Source organism: Plectropomus leopardus, chromosome 22 (genome assembly GCF_026936395.1).
Source record: "Plectropomus leopardus strain MGB_pleo_1.0 chromosome 22, ASM2693639v1, whole genome shotgun sequence".
In the NCBI taxonomy this organism is placed as follows: Eukaryota; Metazoa; Chordata; class Actinopteri; order Perciformes; family Serranidae; genus Plectropomus; species Plectropomus leopardus.
Window position 1 is genome coordinate 1,500,903 of NC_142197.1, and position 18,087 is coordinate 1,518,989.

The following is an 18,087-nucleotide window of genomic DNA, read 5'->3' on the forward strand; positions in this document are numbered from 1 at the left end:
ATTTATATATATATATATATATATATATATATATATATATATATATATATATATATATATATATACATATTTACATAATTTTTTAAATTTTCTGCATTTTTGTTGGTTATCTTCTTGATTTTTTTTCTTATTATTTTTTCTCCAATTTTCTGAAAATTTTCAAAAAACAAAAAGGATTGATTGCTCTCAAAAACATGGAATAAAGCATTGAGCAACTTGGCAAGAAATTTCCCACAAAGAGAGAGAAAGAAAGAAAAGAAAGAAAAAGGTGATGAAGAAAATGTTAGTTTTAATATTAGTTTTAAAACAGAAAGAGAATTATTTGAAAATGATCAATTATCGTGCAACACGTCGGTCAGTTTCGGTCAGGATCCTAAAAACAATCAGGGCGATGTGAAATCTGCGTTTGAGAAAGCGTCAGCTGTGTCGTATTTACCGTCCGGCCCACGGCGCAGGTCAAGTTTCAAAGTTTCCTTCTCCCCTCCGGCTCACATGAAACAACAAATATTGACTGGAGCTGCGAGTCGATCAGTTCAGTGGAGTTTAACCTGCAGTTTTCAGGCTCTCTGCAGAAGGACGACCGTCTGCGGCGCTCTCCGTGTGCTTCTTTTATTTTTTTTATGTGTGTTTGAGCCCACAGGCCTGGAAACATGAGGCGTCTGCTGCTGCTGCTCCCGGGCCTCCTGGGGCTCCTGGGGCTCCTGGGGCTCCAACAGGGCCGCTGCTTCGAGTTTGTCATTGATGGAGAATGGGAGGAGGAGAGGGTGAGTCCGAGAGGGTTAACGGGGAGCGGGAGACGAGTTTTATATTTTAAAAAATCAAAAATTAAAAGAATATTTAGACTGATATCACTTTTAACTGAAAGAAATGATCACATTGGCTGTGATTTATGAGCTGAAACTGAATATTTTAAAGTATAGGAATACATTTTTGCATCTTTTGTTGCTTGTTCAGCCTCATTTTAATCTGACATTAATACATGATTTTCTTTTTTTATTTTTTACATTTTTTTAATCATTTTTTCACAAAATAAAATTCGAAATGAGACTCAACAAGTATTGAAAAAAAAGTAAATTGTATATAATTTGAGAGCTTTTTTGTGTGTACATGAAATTTAAAATAAAATCTGAATTCCTGCCCTGACCTTTGACCTTTGAAACCCACTTAAAAACTCACTTTTGTACAACAGGATGATTTTTTTGGCAAGTATTTAACCGTTTAAAACCTGGATAGAGATCAGTCTCCCTGAGCCGCATTCAGACGCCTCTCAGAAGATATTTAACCCTTTAAAACTGAGCAGATTGTTTTGATTTCTTGAAAAAACACAGAGAAAAAAAGTCAATGAGAAATTTAGTTAGAAATGTCACACAAATTGTAAGAAATTAGTAAAATGTGACAAAAAATTACCTGAAAATAAGTTTTTGTAAAGACTGAGAATTATGAAAAAAAAAGGAAAGGAAGTTTCCAGAAAACTATATTTTGAATTATTATTATAGTTATATTTTTGAAATGATGTCACATCAGATATTTATACATATTTTTTAATTTTCTGTATTTTTGGATCATTTTCTTGTCATTTATTTATTTTTTGTGCTTATTTTTAGGGGAAAAAACCCTACAAAATGTACTTCTGTATGTCAAAAGTATGTGCCTAAAGATTTTTTTTCATGTTTTAGCCCGTTTATTACAACTCACATAAACCTGAAATATTAATATAAAAGTAGCTAATAATGACTGAAAAACTTCATTTTGTACTGCTGATAAGGCTGTGAATTATCTGTCATGTCTGTCTAAATGTGGGTTAAAACATGTTAAAAATACCAGCAATATTTTCTTGAACTGTTGTAGAAAAAAAATCAGGATAAATACGATTTAATTAATTATTGTTTTTAATCTGGTTTTCGTCCTTATTTTTCTTTGTGGCACCAGTCACACGTGCAGGACCACCGGCTGAGACACAAGGTGAGACTTTTCTTCTTTATATACGTGTCTGATTGTAAAACTCAAAGCCCCAATTGTTGCTTTGCTTTCATGGTCGATGTTGCAATAAGCGATCGATCCATGGAGTGCATCTCACTGATTACACAAAAAACGAACAAGGCATCCTCAAACAAACCCGCTGATCTGATCCTGATTGTGATCCCGTGTGTTAATAAAAAGCAGTTTGTGATTTATAATCTCCTCTCAGAGAGTAGATTAAGACGCTGTGAAGCTCATATGTGTGTGTGTGTGTGTGTGTGTGTGTGTGTGTTTCAGAGAGCGATATTGACCAGCGAGGAGCAGGAAGACTTTGAGGTATGCCTCTGGGCTTGTTGTTGGAGCCCTCTCCACTGTGACAGAGTTGAACCTTATCTGACGGTCAATATTCTGCTGTTTGGAGAGATTCTCATGACTGACGGGTTATTGACTTTGTTCTGCACTGATCCCGCTCCGCTTCCCCCTTTTTTGTCTGTCTTTTAATCAGCGAGACGGTTGTGTGAGGTCGGCTGCATTTTTTTTTGTTAAGTTTCATCAAATTAAAAAAAAAAAAAAAAGTGTTTAAGAAGTTAAAATCTGAGTATTCAGAATGGTCTGAAGTCTTTGGATTTTGCCCACAGTCTTTACTTTTACATATGTTTATCTCATTATTTGAAGCCTTGTTTGCATTAATTATGAAGATTTGACATTAAGTCAAAAAACAGCATCATATTTTCTTCAACCAGCCACCAACAGAAGCAACTTAGGAGCTCGTAGTGTGCGGCCAACCATTGTAGAAACCTACAGAACTTTATGAAATTAAATGTGAAGTTTCACTGATACCATATAATACGATATGATACAGTACGATTCAATGGGGTGCAGTTTGGTACATAATTGGTATAACTTGATAGGATATGACATAGTGCAGTACGACCGGTTACAGTGCGATTTGATACGGTCTGATCTGATACGATACAGTACCGTACGGCACGATTTGATTTAATGCAATCATGCAGTATGGTACGGTATGATTTCATATGATACAGTTTGATACGATACGATACGATACGATACGATTCGATACGATGTGGCACGATGATAATTCCCTTTTTGTTTTTTTTGTTTTTTTCATCCAAAACCATAGTGGCATCATGAAAAAAACTGACATTTAAAGGGTAAAAATTCTGAAAATTAATGAATATTCTGATATTTATGATTGGGGCTGATGAAAGCAGAAAATAACATAAAATATTTTTCAAAGCTTAATTTTGAGTAGCACATTTTGTTTTGCTGCTCAGGCGATCCGCGGAGATGACATCACCGTCAGGAGCTACAAGGTGGAGAGCCGCATCACGTCGCGTTTCGCTCACACCACCGTCAGGAGCTCGGTGATCAACTCGGGCTCCAAAGCTCAGAGCATCGGCTTCAACGTCCAGATCCCCAAACGAGCCTTCATCACCAACTTCACCATGTGAGTCCACATTCGCTCAGTCCACGCAGCCGTCCGAGATCAGAGATCGTCCTCGAGAGTTTTAACCTTTCACTTTTCGTGCTGCAGGAATGTAAACGGGATCATTTTCGTGGGCTCGGTGAAGGAGAAGACGGTGGCGAGGAACCTGTACGCTCAGGCGCGAGCCAGAGGCAAGGCAGCGGGCATCGTCAGGTACCGGAGCGAGCTCTCTGAGCTCAAACCTCTGCAGGATTTTAGGACGTTTCCAGGATTTTAGAACATTTTCAAGAATTTTAGGACATTTCTCAGATTTTAGGACTTTTCCTGGATTTTAGGACATTTCTGGGTTTTTAGGAAGGTTCTAGAATTTTAGGACATTTTTAGGATTTTAGTCGTTTCTCAGATTTCAAGAAATTTCTAGGATTTAAGGCTCTTTCTAGGGTTTTAGCATATTTCTAGGAATTTTGGACAGTTTTAGGATTTTAGGACATTAGGGTCTTAGCTAGGACCTCTGTTGGGGGATGTGGGGGATCCTCCTCTGGCTCTTTTTTTTTTGATTACCAAGCTCTGTTTTGATGCTGTTTTATGCACTTTAACACCTCATGTGTGTGACAGCTTCACACAGACTGAAACGTCTCTGTGTCACAGGGCGAACTCACAGGACTTGGAGACATTTAAGACAGAAGTCCACGTCCCTCCCGGCAGCAACATCGAGTTTGAGCTCCACTACCAGGAGATGATGCAGCGGAGGCTGGGCTTCTACGAGCACTCGCTGTACCTGCAGCCCGGCAGGCTCGTGCCACAGTTCCAGGTGAGAAGGTCGTCACAAGTGTGTGTGTGTGTGTGTGTGTGTGTGTGTGTGTGTGTGTGTGTGTGTGTGTGTGTGTGTGTGTGTCCCTGCAGTCGTCTCTGACCCGGTGTCTCCTCAGGTGGACGTGTACATCTTTGAGCCGAAGGGGATCTCCATGGTGCAGACGCCGGACACCCTCGGGGAGCAGTTTGGAGGGCAGATCAAAGTCACGTCTTCCAAAGACAAAGTGAGACCTGAAAACACGCACAGAACCAGATCTTTACGTTATTTTTCGATTAATTCCCCAGCGCTACTCCTCAAAAAATATTGTTCTCATTCTTACATTTTATTACAACTTGGCCACGGGTCCGCGTAGGACAAATTTTGAATTTTGGTCCGGATCCGGACCGCGGTCCGCCAGTTGGTGAAGCCTGACTTACAGATACACGTGATGAATCAGTGGGACGGGCGCCATTAATAGCCACCTCGGTGCGTACTGGTCACGCGCAAAAACAGGTGTTTTGTGGAAAACCTGACAGGAACGAGACAGTTTGTAAAACTACTCCAGTTGGAGCGGGCTGTTGGACATGTCCGCTCCAATCGCGATTGATATCGTTGTCGTTTTATCGCCTTTAGCTTTAATTTGACGATGTAACAACAAACAGAAAGAGGTGATAATAACGTCTTCAGCGTGTGTCGGCAGGATCTGAGTGTCTCACTCGTCGTGTCTCGTGTGTCTCCAGGCTCATATCGTCTTCAAGCCGAACCTCCAGCAGCAGAGGAAGTGTGACAACTGCACGGGCAGCGCCATCGACGGCGTCTTCACCGTCAGATATGATGTGAACCGAGACAGCAACGCCGGGGAGCTCCAGGTATCACACACACACACACACACACACACACACACACACACTCAAAAATAAAATACTGTTTAAAGCCTCACTGGGCAACTTTTTCAATAATTATTCAGGGTTCGCACGTCATGAAAAACCTGGAAAAGTTTTGTAAAACTAAATATACCTGGAAAGTTTTGGAAAGGTATGAAATTTTATTCCAAAAACCTGTATAATAATACATGATGTGTTCAAATAAAATCCAACGATGATTTTCGGTTTTACAGTTTCTGGTGGTGATAAATGTTTTCTTTTTTATTTTAAGAAAATGTGCCATATTTTTTTAAAAATCAGCGGTGAAAATAACAGTTTCTGGAAAGAAAAAAAGTCAGTTTCTTTCTTCCTTTAGAAATCCCCAAAAATGTTTAAATAAAAAAAACCCCATTTTTTCCCATTTTATATACAGTTACAATATTCAGTTCTAATCCTGCCCTGGATTTATTGTTATTTTTAATAATACATATTTTAAAAAGCTAATATAAAGAAATTAAAAAGAAACCGATAAGGAGCATCAGCATGTTTGGTCTTTAAAATTTGCCTCAAATTCCTGGAAAAGTCCTGGAAAGTTATTGGTAAAAATGTGCATGAACCCTGAATACGACTGTAAGCGGTTTGGAGATGATGGTTTGAGCCGGCGCCGTTTCCTCCAGGTGTCAGACGGCCACTTTGTGCAGTTCTTCGCTCCCTCCAACCTCTCGCCTCTTCCTAAAAACATCGTGTTCGTCATCGACGTCAGCGGATCCATGTGGGGAGTCAAGATGAAGCAGGTCAGTCGTGGTTTAAATCAAGTTTTGCGCACTTTGACCCCTCCAACATCGCCCCGTTCGCCCTCCACCGCTCGCTCTGTGAAACGCCGCCCCCGTGTGGCCGCTCTGCAGAATGCATTAAACTAACATTAAACTCCTCCCGCAGACGGTGGAGGCGATGCAGGCCATTTTGGACGACCTCACTATCGACGACCACTTCAGCATCATCGACTTCAACCACAACGTGCGCTGCTGGAGCGAGGAGCTGGTCCCCGCCTCGTCCATCCAGATCGGCGACGCCAAGAAATACATCCAGAACATCAAACCCAACGGAGGTACGACGCAGCGTTTTCATCAAGAAGAGCGGCGAGATTCGCTTTCCCCGGGGGCCACTTTTTGACAGCAGAGCAGGTTTCTAGGATTTTAGGACAATTTTAGAAGAATTTTAGGATGTTTCTTGGAGTTTAGGATATTGCTAGGAATTTCAGGATTTTGAGAAATGTCCAGGATTTTAGGGACAATTCTAGGATTTCAGGACATTTATAGGAATTTCGGACATTTTTAGGACTTTAGGACACTTTAAGATTTTTGGACATTTCTTAGATTTTAAAACATTTCTGGGAATTTAAGTCATTTTCTGATTTTAGGATTCTGCACGGAATTTTTGGACATTTCCAGGATTTTAGGACATTTCTCGAATTATAGGATTTTTCTCGTATTTTAGGATATTTTTAGGATTTTAGCACTTTTCTGTGATTTTGTTTTGATCAGCAGGCTCTATTTTGATGCAGTTTTATGCTCTCTGGCACCGTATGGAGACTAATCACTGTTTTACTGTGAATTAGGAAATGACCGGAGGCCACCTGGCACCCTATCAGAGGCCAGATTTGGCCCATGGGCCATAAGTTGAATACCACTGAAGTAAAGCCTTTTGTTATTGATCTTATAACCGGAGACCAGTTATGGCTGTTTTTTCCTGACCTTTGACCCCAGGCACCAACATCAACGAGGCTCTGATGAGAGCGGTGCAGATGCTGGTGAGGGCGTCCAATCAGGGGCTGATCGACCCTCGCTCCGTCTCCATGATCATCCTGGTGTCTGACGGAGACCCCACTGTGGGTAAGACCGCCTCTGTCAACAGATTCTCTGTCGTCCCCGACGACCAAATTAAACTCCGCCCCCAGGTTTAGCAGCTCATCGCCCTGAGGAAGAAATAAACATCGAGATAAAAGTCACAGCGGCCCATACATGCTTCTGAGATTTTAGGACGTTTGTAAGATTTTAGGGCATTTTTAGGATTTAAGAATATTTCTAAGATTTTCAAGTCATTTCTAAGTTTTTTTTTCATTTCTAACATTATTAGTAAATTCTAAGATTTTAAGATTTTTTAGGATTTTAGGATGTTTCAAGGATTTTAGGTTAATTCTAAGATTTTAAGTTATTTCTAGTATTTTAGTGCATTTCTCAGATTTTAGGAGATGAGGTGACACCGGACGCGTTGAGTCGAGTCACTGATTTTGAGCGGAGGTGATTGTCCCGCAGGAGAGATTAAGCTGAGCACCATCCAGAAGAACGTGAAGCGAGTGATGAGGGAGGAGTTCTCTCTCTTCTCGCTCGGCATCGGCTTCGACGTGGACTACGACTTCCTGGAGCGGATCGCCATGGAGAACAGGGGCATGGCTCAGAGGATCTACGCCAACCACGACGCCGCCGAGCAGCTGCGGGTACCACGACTTTTTTTTCTCTTTAAGTTTTATTTATACAAATATTTGTGACAATGACAGTCAGTTAGGACAGAATAACAAACCCTCTCCTCCTCCTCCTCTCTCTCCTCCTCCTCCTCCTCCTCCTCCTCTCACTCCTCACTCCTCCTCCTCTCTCTCCTCACTCCTCACTCCTCCTCCTCTCTCTCCTCACTCCTCCTCCTCCTCTCTCTCCTCTCTCCTCCTCCTCTTCCTCCTCCTCTCTCTCCTCCTCCCCCTCCTCCTCCTCCTCCTCTCACTCCTCCTCCTCCTCCTCCTCCTCCTCCTCCTCCTCCTCCTCTCTCTCCTCTCTCCTCCTCCTCTTCCTCCTCCTCTCTCTCCTCCTCCCCCTCCTCCTCCTCCTCTCCTCCTCCTCCTCCTCTCTCTCCTCCTCCTCTCCTCTCTCCTCCTCCTCCTCCTCCTCTCCTCCTCCTCCTCCTCCTCCTCCTCCTCCTCCTCCTCCTCCTCCTCCTCCCTCCTCCTCCCTCCTCCTCCTCCTCCTCCTCCCCCTCCTCCTCCACCTCTCCCCCCCCCCTCCTCCTCCTCTCTCTCCTCTCTCCTCCTCCTCTCTCTCTCCTCCTCCTCTCTCTCCTCACTCCTCCTCCTCCTCTCTCCTCCTCCTCCCTGCAGACGTTTTACAGCCAGGTGTCCTCCCCCCTGCTGAGGAGGATCACGGTCCAGTTCCCGGAGGACTCGGTCTCTGACGTCACTCAGAACCGTTTTGATAAGTTCTTCAGCGGCTCTGAGCTGGTGGTGGCGGGAAAAGTGCTGCCGTCAGACAGCGACACGCTGACCAGCTTCACCACCGCGTCCGCCGTGAGTCCACACACACACACACACACACACACACACACACACACACACACACACACCAGCAGGTGCTAACAACATGAACACACACTCACCGGCAGTGTCCTCCGGTCCCGCAGGCCCGTCTGGACATCACCCTGGAGACGGAGGGGGACATGGCGGAGCTGGACACGGAGCTGGCCAAACAGCAGCACTCCTTCACGGGCTTCGCCAGACAGCTGTGGGCGTACATCACCATCAAACAGCTGATCGCCGAGAGGTGAGACGCTCGAGGACACACGCAGTGAGACACTGTCCAAAAACGATGAAGAAAATTTGGAAAAAAATGAGTTTAAACGGGGACACTCAAATCACTCTGCTTAGGGGCCAGTTTTACAAAATGACAGGGGGCCAGGGGCCAAACACAGCAGCCACATGCAGGTTTCTAGGATTCAAGGACATCTTTCACATTTTAGGACTTTTTTGGATTTAGGAAATTTAGAGGATTTTAGGACGTTTGTAGGATTTGTCTTTGATTTTAGGATTTTTTTTTTGTGAATTTCTACAATTTTAGGATATTTCTCTGATTTCTCTGATCTCATTTTTAGGATTTAAGGGCATTTCTTGGATTTAAGGACATTTGTTTGGATTTAGAACATTCCTCGGATGTTAGGACATTTCTGTGATTTTGTGACGTTTTTGGGATTTTGGGGGTTTCTAAGATTATGGGACATTTCGATGATTTTGGGACATTTCTCCAATTTAAGGACATTTAGAATAGAATATAAAATCTGGGTTCTGCATCAGCTCCATCAGTAAATGAGGGTTTTGCAGAAATAAGTGAATTATTGTCAGTTATTGTTTGCGTTGCGTCTCTCCTGCAGGTCTTTGGCTCCGACCGCTGCCAAAAAGAGGAAGATCACCCAGCGGATCATGGCGCTGGCCGTAGAGCACCAGTTCGTCACACCGCTCACCGCTCTGCTGGTGGAGAGCGAGGACGCCAAAGAGAGGCTGCTGGCCGACTCCCCGAAGGACCCCAAACACGGCTGCTGCTCAGGTGCCCGACAGGAGAATCGCTCCTCACACCGGTTGATGCTGAAACTGGATTTTTAATGTCGTTTGCTTTAAATTTAAAGCAGATCTGCAGCTAGATTTAGAGGCAAATGTATATTCGACAATGCTGCTGAAATCATTATCACAATAAATAATGATAATAATAATAATAACAATAACAACAGTAATCTATTATTATAACATTGTTAGCATTGTTATTATCTTTTGTGATGGGGATTTAAAAAATTACTACTACTACTAATCATAATAATGATAATTTATTTGTATACATAAGACTGCATAAAATTTAGATAATGAAGAATAAAACTTGTGGAGAGGTCATAAAGCCAACAGACCTCCTATCAATGTAAGAAAAAAAAGGAATAAAAATGAAGAAAAAATAAATAACAACAAAACCAAGCTAACATAATTTATAAAAATTAAAAGAAAAATGTTAACAAAGAAATGCAAAATAAACAGAAAAAAACTTGCCAATCAGTGGACAACAATCCTAATAAATAAATAAGTAAATAAATAAAAATTTGGAGGAAAAAAAGAAAATTACTAAAAATATACCTAAAATCAGTACAGACAGATTTGCTGATGAAATGACACCTGTGTTACCTGTGTGTGTGTGTGTGTGTGTGTGTGTGTGTGCAGGTATGGGAGGACTAGGAGGAGGAGGCTCATCGTCTAACGGTCTGGCTCCGGTGCGAGTTCTCTACCAGCCTCCCCCCTGGGTCCAGATGACCACCACGGCGCCCCCGAGCCAGGCGGCGAAGGGTCCGGAGGAGTGGGCCCTTCCTCAACAGGTCAACCTAGGTAACACACACACACACACACACACACACACACACACACACACACACACACACACACACACACTCACACACAGTCCTCCCGCTGAATGCTCTGCGTGTGTGACGAGCTCAGTGTTTCTCGCTCAGTGGATAACGACCCTCACTTCATCGTCCACCTGCCCAGAAGCAACATGGACGTCTGCTTCAACGTCGACTCCACACCCGGTCACATCCTCAACCTGCTGTCGGACTCGGGAACAGGTAACACACACACACGCACGCACACACGCACCAGCTGTGCACAGATATCTGACACACGAATAAAGCGGATCCGTCCCTCCTGAAGGTTTGGCGGTAAACGGGCGGCTCGTCGGCTCCAAGCAGCCGCACAAAAGCAAACTCAGCACTTACTTTGGCGCCATCTCCGTGTACTACCAGCCTGACGGAGTCGCTGTGACCGTCAGCACCGACAGCATCGCCGTGAGCGACAGCAGCAGCAACCACTCCTTCACCTGGGGGGCCACGGCGGACATCACGCAGGACGGGTAACTGTCAGGACGCTGATTTGTGAAGATAAAAGAATTTTCAACTTTTTTTATTAATAAGTTTCTGCGTGATTTTTATTTTTTTGTCTCTTAGACATTTGGGTTTTTTTTTGTTTGTGATTTTAAAGAAAAACTGTGGCAATTTTCTTTTTCTTTTAAATTTTTGCCAGTTTTTAAATAAAAATATTGGCAATTTTTTTCTTGATTTTTTTTTTGTTTAGGGGATTTATAAAGTAATAATTATGGCAGTTGTCTTTCCTTTAAAACATCTGTGTGATTTCTAAAGATTTATTTCTTTCGATTTGTTGGTGATTTTTAAAGAATTTTTAAATTTTTTTCTTGATTTTTTGAATTTTTTTGATGATTTAAAAACATGGCGTTTTTTTTCCCTTTCCTTTTTTTCTTTTAAAAAGTTGATGATGTTTTTTAGGGTATGTCTTAGTTTTCCAGAACTTTTCCAGGCCTGGAAATTGCCATTTCAGGAGCGCTGTTTTAATGACATCAGAGGACAGTTGTGTCTCATGCTGTCCTTTCGCTTTGTGTCGGTTTGTGTGTTTCAGAGTGAGGATCTCCATCGTGAAAAACTCTCATGTTTCCGTCATAATAAACAACAACATCCAGGTGATGGTGCTGCTGCACCGCGTGTGGAAGAAACATCCCGTCAACGTCGACTTCCTCGGGATCTACATCCCCAACGAGAACCAGTACTCGCCTCTGGTCCACGGACTCATCGGTACGTCTCTGAGCGCGCAGGAATAAAAAAAGACACATAAATAATTAATAAGACATAACAAATGACAAGAACTTAAGTTAAAATGAAATTAAAATGAATTAAAATTTCTTGCCATGGTGCTAATTTTTATTTTTCCCAAATAAAACAAACCCATGCGCTCGGGTTCACAGGTTTAAACGTTTTCTCTGCTCACGTAGCATCAGTTTAAAAGAGGAATATCTTTCTGCTGCAGAGACGGCTGAGTTTTAAGTGAAGATCTTCATTAAATCGGTGAAAATCGTCTTTAACTGTTGGATCTGAAGCTGAAACTGTGTGTGACCCTCAGGCCAGTTCTCCAGAGAGCCGGACGTGAGCGTGTACGACGTGCACGAAGGACTCGACCCTCTGAAGAAGGAGGCCACCATGGAGGTGAAGGGCAACAGGCTGCTCGTCACCAGGTACGTACCCAATGCAGAAAAATCTGCAGAAAAAAAGTCAAAAGTTTGCTGAATAAATAAAATAAATTAATAATAATAATAAAATTTTTGGAAAAATTTTTCAAAAACACCCATCAAACTCAAAATTATTTAATACAAAAAAATGAATGAAAAAAAACACCCACAACACTTTTTTTTTTAATTGAAAAAGCATTACATATTTATTAAACTGTTTGGAAAATGAATTTATAACATCATATTTTATTAACTAGAGTTTTTTAATTTAAAATTCTTAATTTGTAAAGTAAGTAAAGTAAAGTAGTTTTAAGTTAAAATATTTCCCTCTGAAATTTAGTGAAGTAAAAGTATGAAGTGATATGAAAATAAAATACTCAAGTAAAGTGAAAGTAATTCAAATTTGTACTGAGTACTACTTGAGTAAATGTAATTAGTTACATTCCAGCACACAAGCTGATTTCTGAACACATTTGTGTGTGTGTGTGTGTGTGTGTGTGTGTGTGTGTGTGTGTGTGTGTGTGTGTGTGTGTGTGTGTGTGTGTGTGTGTTTTTTAGGGGCTGGCAGAAGGACTACAGGCGCGATAAGCGGCGCGGCTCCAACATTTACTGCTGGTTCATCCACAACAGCGGGAAAGGCTTCATCGACGGCCACTACAGCGATTACATCGTCCCCGACCTCAACAGCTTCCTGCCGCCACTCTGAGCCGCCACGCACACGCCGGAGTCCACGCTTTCAAGTCCGTCACACCCGTTTAAAAAGAGTGAGGAAGACGTGTTTTTGTTCCCACGGGTGTTTGTGTGCACGTTCATTCACTGAATTTATTCTGTTTTCGTTAAAAATTGAAACGTTTCTTTGATCGTTTTTTCCACAAAGAACAAAAAAAAGTCACTTTTTCTTGAATTTATTTGGACAAAAATTTACACCAAAAATGTTAAAGATCAACTTGAACATGAATACAAAATAAAAAACAAAACTTTGATTTGACATTTCTCTGAGTTTGTGACGACTCACTGGGAGCACGGTGGCGGGTGTGGGTATGTACAGGTGCATCATGGGAAAGTAACTCTGACACAGTAGAGTCCCTGAGCGTCGAGCGGGAACGTCGTTTTTTTCAGGCCAGTTTGGAGAAATCCTCATAAGCGACGTCCACTCTCTTCCCTCTTTGTTTACCCTAAAAAACAGAAGATATGAAAACACGAAAAATAATTACAAATTTATGAGAATAAAGTTGTGATATTACGAGGTTAAACTCGTAAATTTATTAGAAAAAAGTTTCAATATCACAATATTAAAATTGAAAATTTAAGTTTTAAAAAATCGCAACATTGCCATATTAAACTCGAAAAATTACGAGAAAAAAGCCACATTATTATTATATTACAGTCATAAATTTACAAGACAAAAAAGTTGTTGAGAGTTTATGAGAAAAAAATTAAACTTACAAAAATAAAGTTGCAATATTACGAGATTTAACTCATAAAAAGTTGTATTACTGTGACAATGACCTTGTAAATTTACATGCCAAAAAGTTTATTATTCTGAGAAAAAAATTTAGGAGAATTAAGTCCTATTAGTGAGATATGTAAACTTGTAAGTTCACGGGAATAAAAGTCAAATAATTATGATACTAAACTCATAAATTTACAAAAACAAATTTCAATATTATGAGCGAAACTCGTAAATTAAGCCCTAATATTATGAGATTAATATTGTAAATTTACAAGAAAAAAGTGTCAAAATTCTGATAGAAAACTCTGTCAGTCGTTTTTTCATGCTGCAGTGTTAAAAATGTGTTTTTCACTGAGAAAATGTTGTTTGTTTGTGTGTGAAAGGCGTTCGAAGTCTCACCGTTGAATAATTTTACGTGCACAGCTCTAATTTTACGTGCACAGCTCTAATTTTACGTGCACTTCCTCACATCTGCACATGGTACTTTGAATCGTGCAAAACTATCTGCAAGGCGAAATAATCCCTGACACAAATAAGAAAATATGATTTTTGTTATTTTGGTGAAACCGTTGATCTGAACTCGAACAGGAAATAGAAAACAAAAAGAAAAATATTTAATTTTCAATATACAGGCGTATGTTTGATGATAAAGGAATACATTTTGTGGGTCAGCTGCAGTTTTTGGCCGATGTGAGACGTGTAGAAATACGCACCGAGTCGAGCGTGAGCGTGGCGCTGAAGTTTTTCTCGTCGATTCCCTCCAGCAGAGCCTCCGTGTCTCTGTACGGACCGTTCAGGATCAAAACTCGTTTACCTGCAGGGAGTTTAACGACAACGAGACGCTGAGGAGGACAGAAAGTCCAGCCGAGGGACGCGATGACTCCACCGTCCATCAGTTTAATATTTAAAATCTGCAGAGTTTTTGTGACTAATAAAGGGTTAAATGGTTTTGGTTAGTTTACCTGGTGCAGGTATGACCGTCTCCAAGTGATTCTGGTCCAGTTTCAGTTTGTCTCCAGAGTCGATCATCTTCACCACCGCTCCGTATTTGTCTCGCACCTCCTGCAAATAAAAATAAATAAAGTAAAATAAAATAATAATAATAAAATAATCCACGGTGATCAGCAACGCGCCGTCTTTCTCTCGCCGTCACACAAACACGACGCGTTTTTTCCCTCACCGCGATGACGGCCTTCTTCTTGTGGTACTTCTCTCCCAGCCTCTTGGTGATGACTTTGACCACGATGTTCGGCTGCAGCCAATAATCCGTCCTGACCGACTGCTGCTTCTTCTTCTCCTCCATCTGCACAAAAAACAGCCGCAATCAACAAAAAAACTCAAACTCTTTTTTACCAAAACATTTCCAGGCCTCTGAGGAAAATTTCAGAGACCAAAACAAACACTGTTACTCCTTATTGGTTCTTTTTCACATATAAACGCTTTTAAAAAGATATTTAAAAAAAAAAGAACTCAGAACAGGATTAGAGAGATTGGAGATTCGTTTTTGTTCATTTGAAATTTTTTGGTGAATTTTAAAGTAAAGGTGTATTTTCTTGAAAAACTTTTGGCCTTTTTTTCTCTAAAGATTTTCTTTAGCGATTTTCTTGGGAAAACACTGGCCATTTAAAAAAAAAAAAACGGTGATTTTTAAAGAATTTTTTCACTTTTTTTGTTTCTCGAATTTTTTTTTGCAATTTTGATAGAAAAAAATGGAAATTGATTTTTGCTAAAGAAAACTTTCCAGATTTCCATGACTTTTCCCAAACTTTCAGGATTTCTTTAACATCCTCCTCCGTACCTCTATGATCTCCTCCAGAGCAGACTTCTTCTTCTTCTCCGCTCTGCTGTCTGAGCTCGTGTCTTTCCTCTTGGTGGCGGCCGATGCTGCTGCCGCTCGGAGGGCGCTCGCACTCAGAGCGGAACTACGGAGACGCAGAGCGGACACAAATATCACATCAGACGCGCTCAAACGTTTCCCAGAGACACCAGAGACACGCTCAGACCGTCCTACCTTGACTTGGACGGGCCGGCTACGGATGAGGAGGCGCCGAGGTTGAAAGCGACTGCAGAAAAAAAAACGTGTCAGTGTGAAAAAAGAAGTTTAAAACAGAAATGTGACCAAAAAAGAGAAAAGAGAAAAACGGACCTTTTTCTTCTTCACTTTCGCGTTTCAGCTCCGTGTAAACTGGAGTTTCCTGCAGGAGAGAAATATCATTGTTATTGATCTTTTTTAGATAAATTTGGCGCGTACGGTTTCGGGTACTCACGTCCGTCTCTTTGTTGTCGCGGCCTCGGCGGACCTGCTCCTCGATGAACTTGGCGCTGCGCTCCTCGTCGTCCAGCTCCTGCTTCTTCTTCCTCGCCTGCTCCTCTTGGCGGCGGATGGTTTCGGGGTCGCGGTCGATGTACTGAACGTACCAGCCTTTCGGGGTCTCGTCCACCTTGCAGAAACCTAACGGCAACATGCGTCTTATTATTATTATTACACATTTAAATAATCATGTTTTTAATGTCTGCTGTCTAAATATTTTGGCCGCTGCTTTAAATGATATATTTACATATATTTGGACTTATTTTATTTTGTATTTTTTAAAATTGAAACAAGAATTATTTATAACATATTACACATGGCGCTCACGGCACATACATGTACATCTGGTGATCATGTAACTTTCATGATTTATTTAAAGACAATGTTGATTTTTTTTAAGATCAAACAAAGTACAAACATTTAATTTTTTTAAATGTGTCTTGGTTATTAATTTCTGTAATATTAACCCCATAATTTCTAACCATTCTCTAAATACTTTTAAACCGTTAATTTTAAAAGAGCTGATTCTTCTGGAAGCTGTCGCGTGTCCAGCTGCTTTTCCTAAATATTTCATGCTGAAGTTGTTTACGGTTAGAAGAAAAAACAGAAAGTTTTATTTTGGAGGACTCGGTTCACCTTCTCTGCCGAGCCACTTGGTGAAGTCGGTGAGCGTCTCCCACTGCGTGGAGTTCATGTGGACGTGCTCTCTGTCGCTGATGTACTCGTTGTAGACGATGTTGTTGTGAACTCGTTTGGTTCCTGCGGTGAGAAACACACTGAATCAGCTGCAGGTAAACAGCTGCTGAGGTAAACAAACACCTGGAGGATCTGCGACTCACCGAAACGTCTCCTGAGCAGCTCCAGGAAGTCGTTTTTAAACTCGCTGTGGGGAAAAAAAACTGAACTCAAACACACCGCTAAGGGACTGTTGTGTATTTTTAAAACTTTAAAGATGAAGCTGAAATCTTGGAGATGAAAAACGCCTCGGTGGTTTTTCACTCTTGTCGTGTTGCTGGTTAGTTTGCGAAAACGCTTTATTTTTTAACACATTTTAAATGAGACGAAGAATAAAGCGATTTTGAGGAAATACCACTATTTTAATATCAGATTAGTTTATTTTCTGATGAGAGACATGAAGTTTGGAAGTCATATGTGCCGTATATTATAAACATTGTTGATTACCAGTATGTATCATACAAGTCAGGTGTAATATGTTTGTTTTTATTTTAAAAATAGAAAAAAAAAACACCCCAAAAAACTAAAACTAAAAAAAAAGAAATATTTAACAAGCATAAAAAATTACTTTTATACGTATGTACCATGTATATAATATGTAATCTGTTGTACATAATGTTTATCTCAATTGCAAAAAAGACAAAAAAGAACTAAAAATTAAATGATGAAAAATTAAAACAAATATGAATTTAAAAAAAAAAAATAATAGAGAAATTACTTGATCACCAGATGTATATGTCTGCACTGTGTCTGTCAGAAGTAATATCTTGTTAATATTTGTCTCAATATATATAAAAAAAAAAAAAAACAAACAACAACAAAATCATAATCTTGTTTTCTTTTCATGCCAATATTTTTTATAAAACGCCAAATAATGTCAAAGAAAAAATAATAAAATATGCCTTCCATACCCGCAGGTAAGCATGTTTTTATTTATTTTTTTATTGGTAGTAAAATAATAATAGTAAATTTAAAAAATCCAGCCAAAATGAAAAACATACTAATTCAACAGTTCTTAAAAATCATTTAACGTGCCTCCCGCTTCCCCCCCCCCCTCATAAATACCGAACAGTCCCTAACGTGCCGGAGTCCTGCTCCGTGAATAGATCACATTAATGAACTCACTCGGAGAAATAGTCCATGAACTTGTTGGGGTCCTCGGAGGCGAGCAGCAGCTGTCTCTGGTGGGACTCCGACATGCAGTGACATTTAAAGCCATTCTGAAAACCCAAAAACACTTTAAACGTCACAACACACAACAAATACGCAGAAATAAGCAGAAATAAGCAGAAATAAGCAGAAATAAGCAGAAATAAGCAGAAATAAGGCGGATTTCAGGAAGATTTTACCTCATCTCGACACTGTTTCTGACACATCTGACAATACCAGCGTAACTTCTGCAGACCTTTGGATTTAATCCGGTTAGCTATCGCTTTAGGAGACAGAAAATCCGCTTTCCCCATCCTCAGCGAATATTAACCCCCAAACACCCGAAAACACCTGAGTTCAATCGGTTTAAACACAAAAACCGCTCGAGCCGCCGCTGTGGACCAAAAACACACCGACTGCTATCGTAAACAGTTTCCGCGTGGCTAACGTCATCGTCTCGCGCATGGGCTTAAACACTCGCGATATCTTGAGTCGCGTTCACGGACTC

The 18,087-nt window shown here is 40.8% G+C and overlaps 2 protein-coding genes across 2 annotated transcripts; one reads left to right on the forward strand and one right to left on the reverse strand.

The window, feature by feature from the left end:
• The first annotated feature begins 497 nt into the window (after positions 1-497).
• itih2 (inter-alpha-trypsin inhibitor heavy chain 2) lies at positions 498-12,919 on the forward strand. Its single transcript, XM_042511159.2, has 21 exons — positions 498-764; positions 1,930-1,962; positions 2,257-2,295; positions 3,258-3,430; positions 3,518-3,622; positions 4,058-4,220; positions 4,339-4,446; positions 4,943-5,071; positions 5,743-5,859; positions 6,005-6,173; positions 6,832-6,957; positions 7,381-7,562; positions 8,211-8,396; positions 8,510-8,649; positions 9,254-9,426; positions 10,083-10,244; positions 10,370-10,483; positions 10,569-10,767; positions 11,328-11,500; positions 11,826-11,937; positions 12,490-12,919. The coding sequence occupies exons 1-21, from the start codon at positions 651-653 to the stop codon at positions 12,635-12,637; spliced, it is 2,865 nt and encodes a 954-aa protein (XP_042367093.2). The 5' UTR covers positions 498-650; the 3' UTR covers positions 12,638-12,919.
• On the reverse strand, positions 12,821-18,040 carry kin (Kin17 DNA and RNA binding protein). The gene is made up of 12 exons (XM_042511157.2): positions 17,780-18,040; positions 17,556-17,650; positions 16,535-16,578; positions 16,332-16,454; positions 15,652-15,836; positions 15,531-15,579; positions 15,396-15,447; positions 15,183-15,306; positions 14,565-14,687; positions 14,347-14,446; positions 14,098-14,198; positions 12,821-13,106 (listed from the first exon to the last, which is right to left on the reverse strand). Exons 1-12 carry the CDS (start codon positions 17,891-17,893, stop codon positions 13,047-13,049), a joined length of 1,170 nt encoding a protein of 389 aa, XP_042367091.1. The 5' UTR covers positions 17,894-18,040; the 3' UTR covers positions 12,821-13,046.
• Between the last annotated feature and the right edge of the window lie 47 nt (positions 18,041-18,087).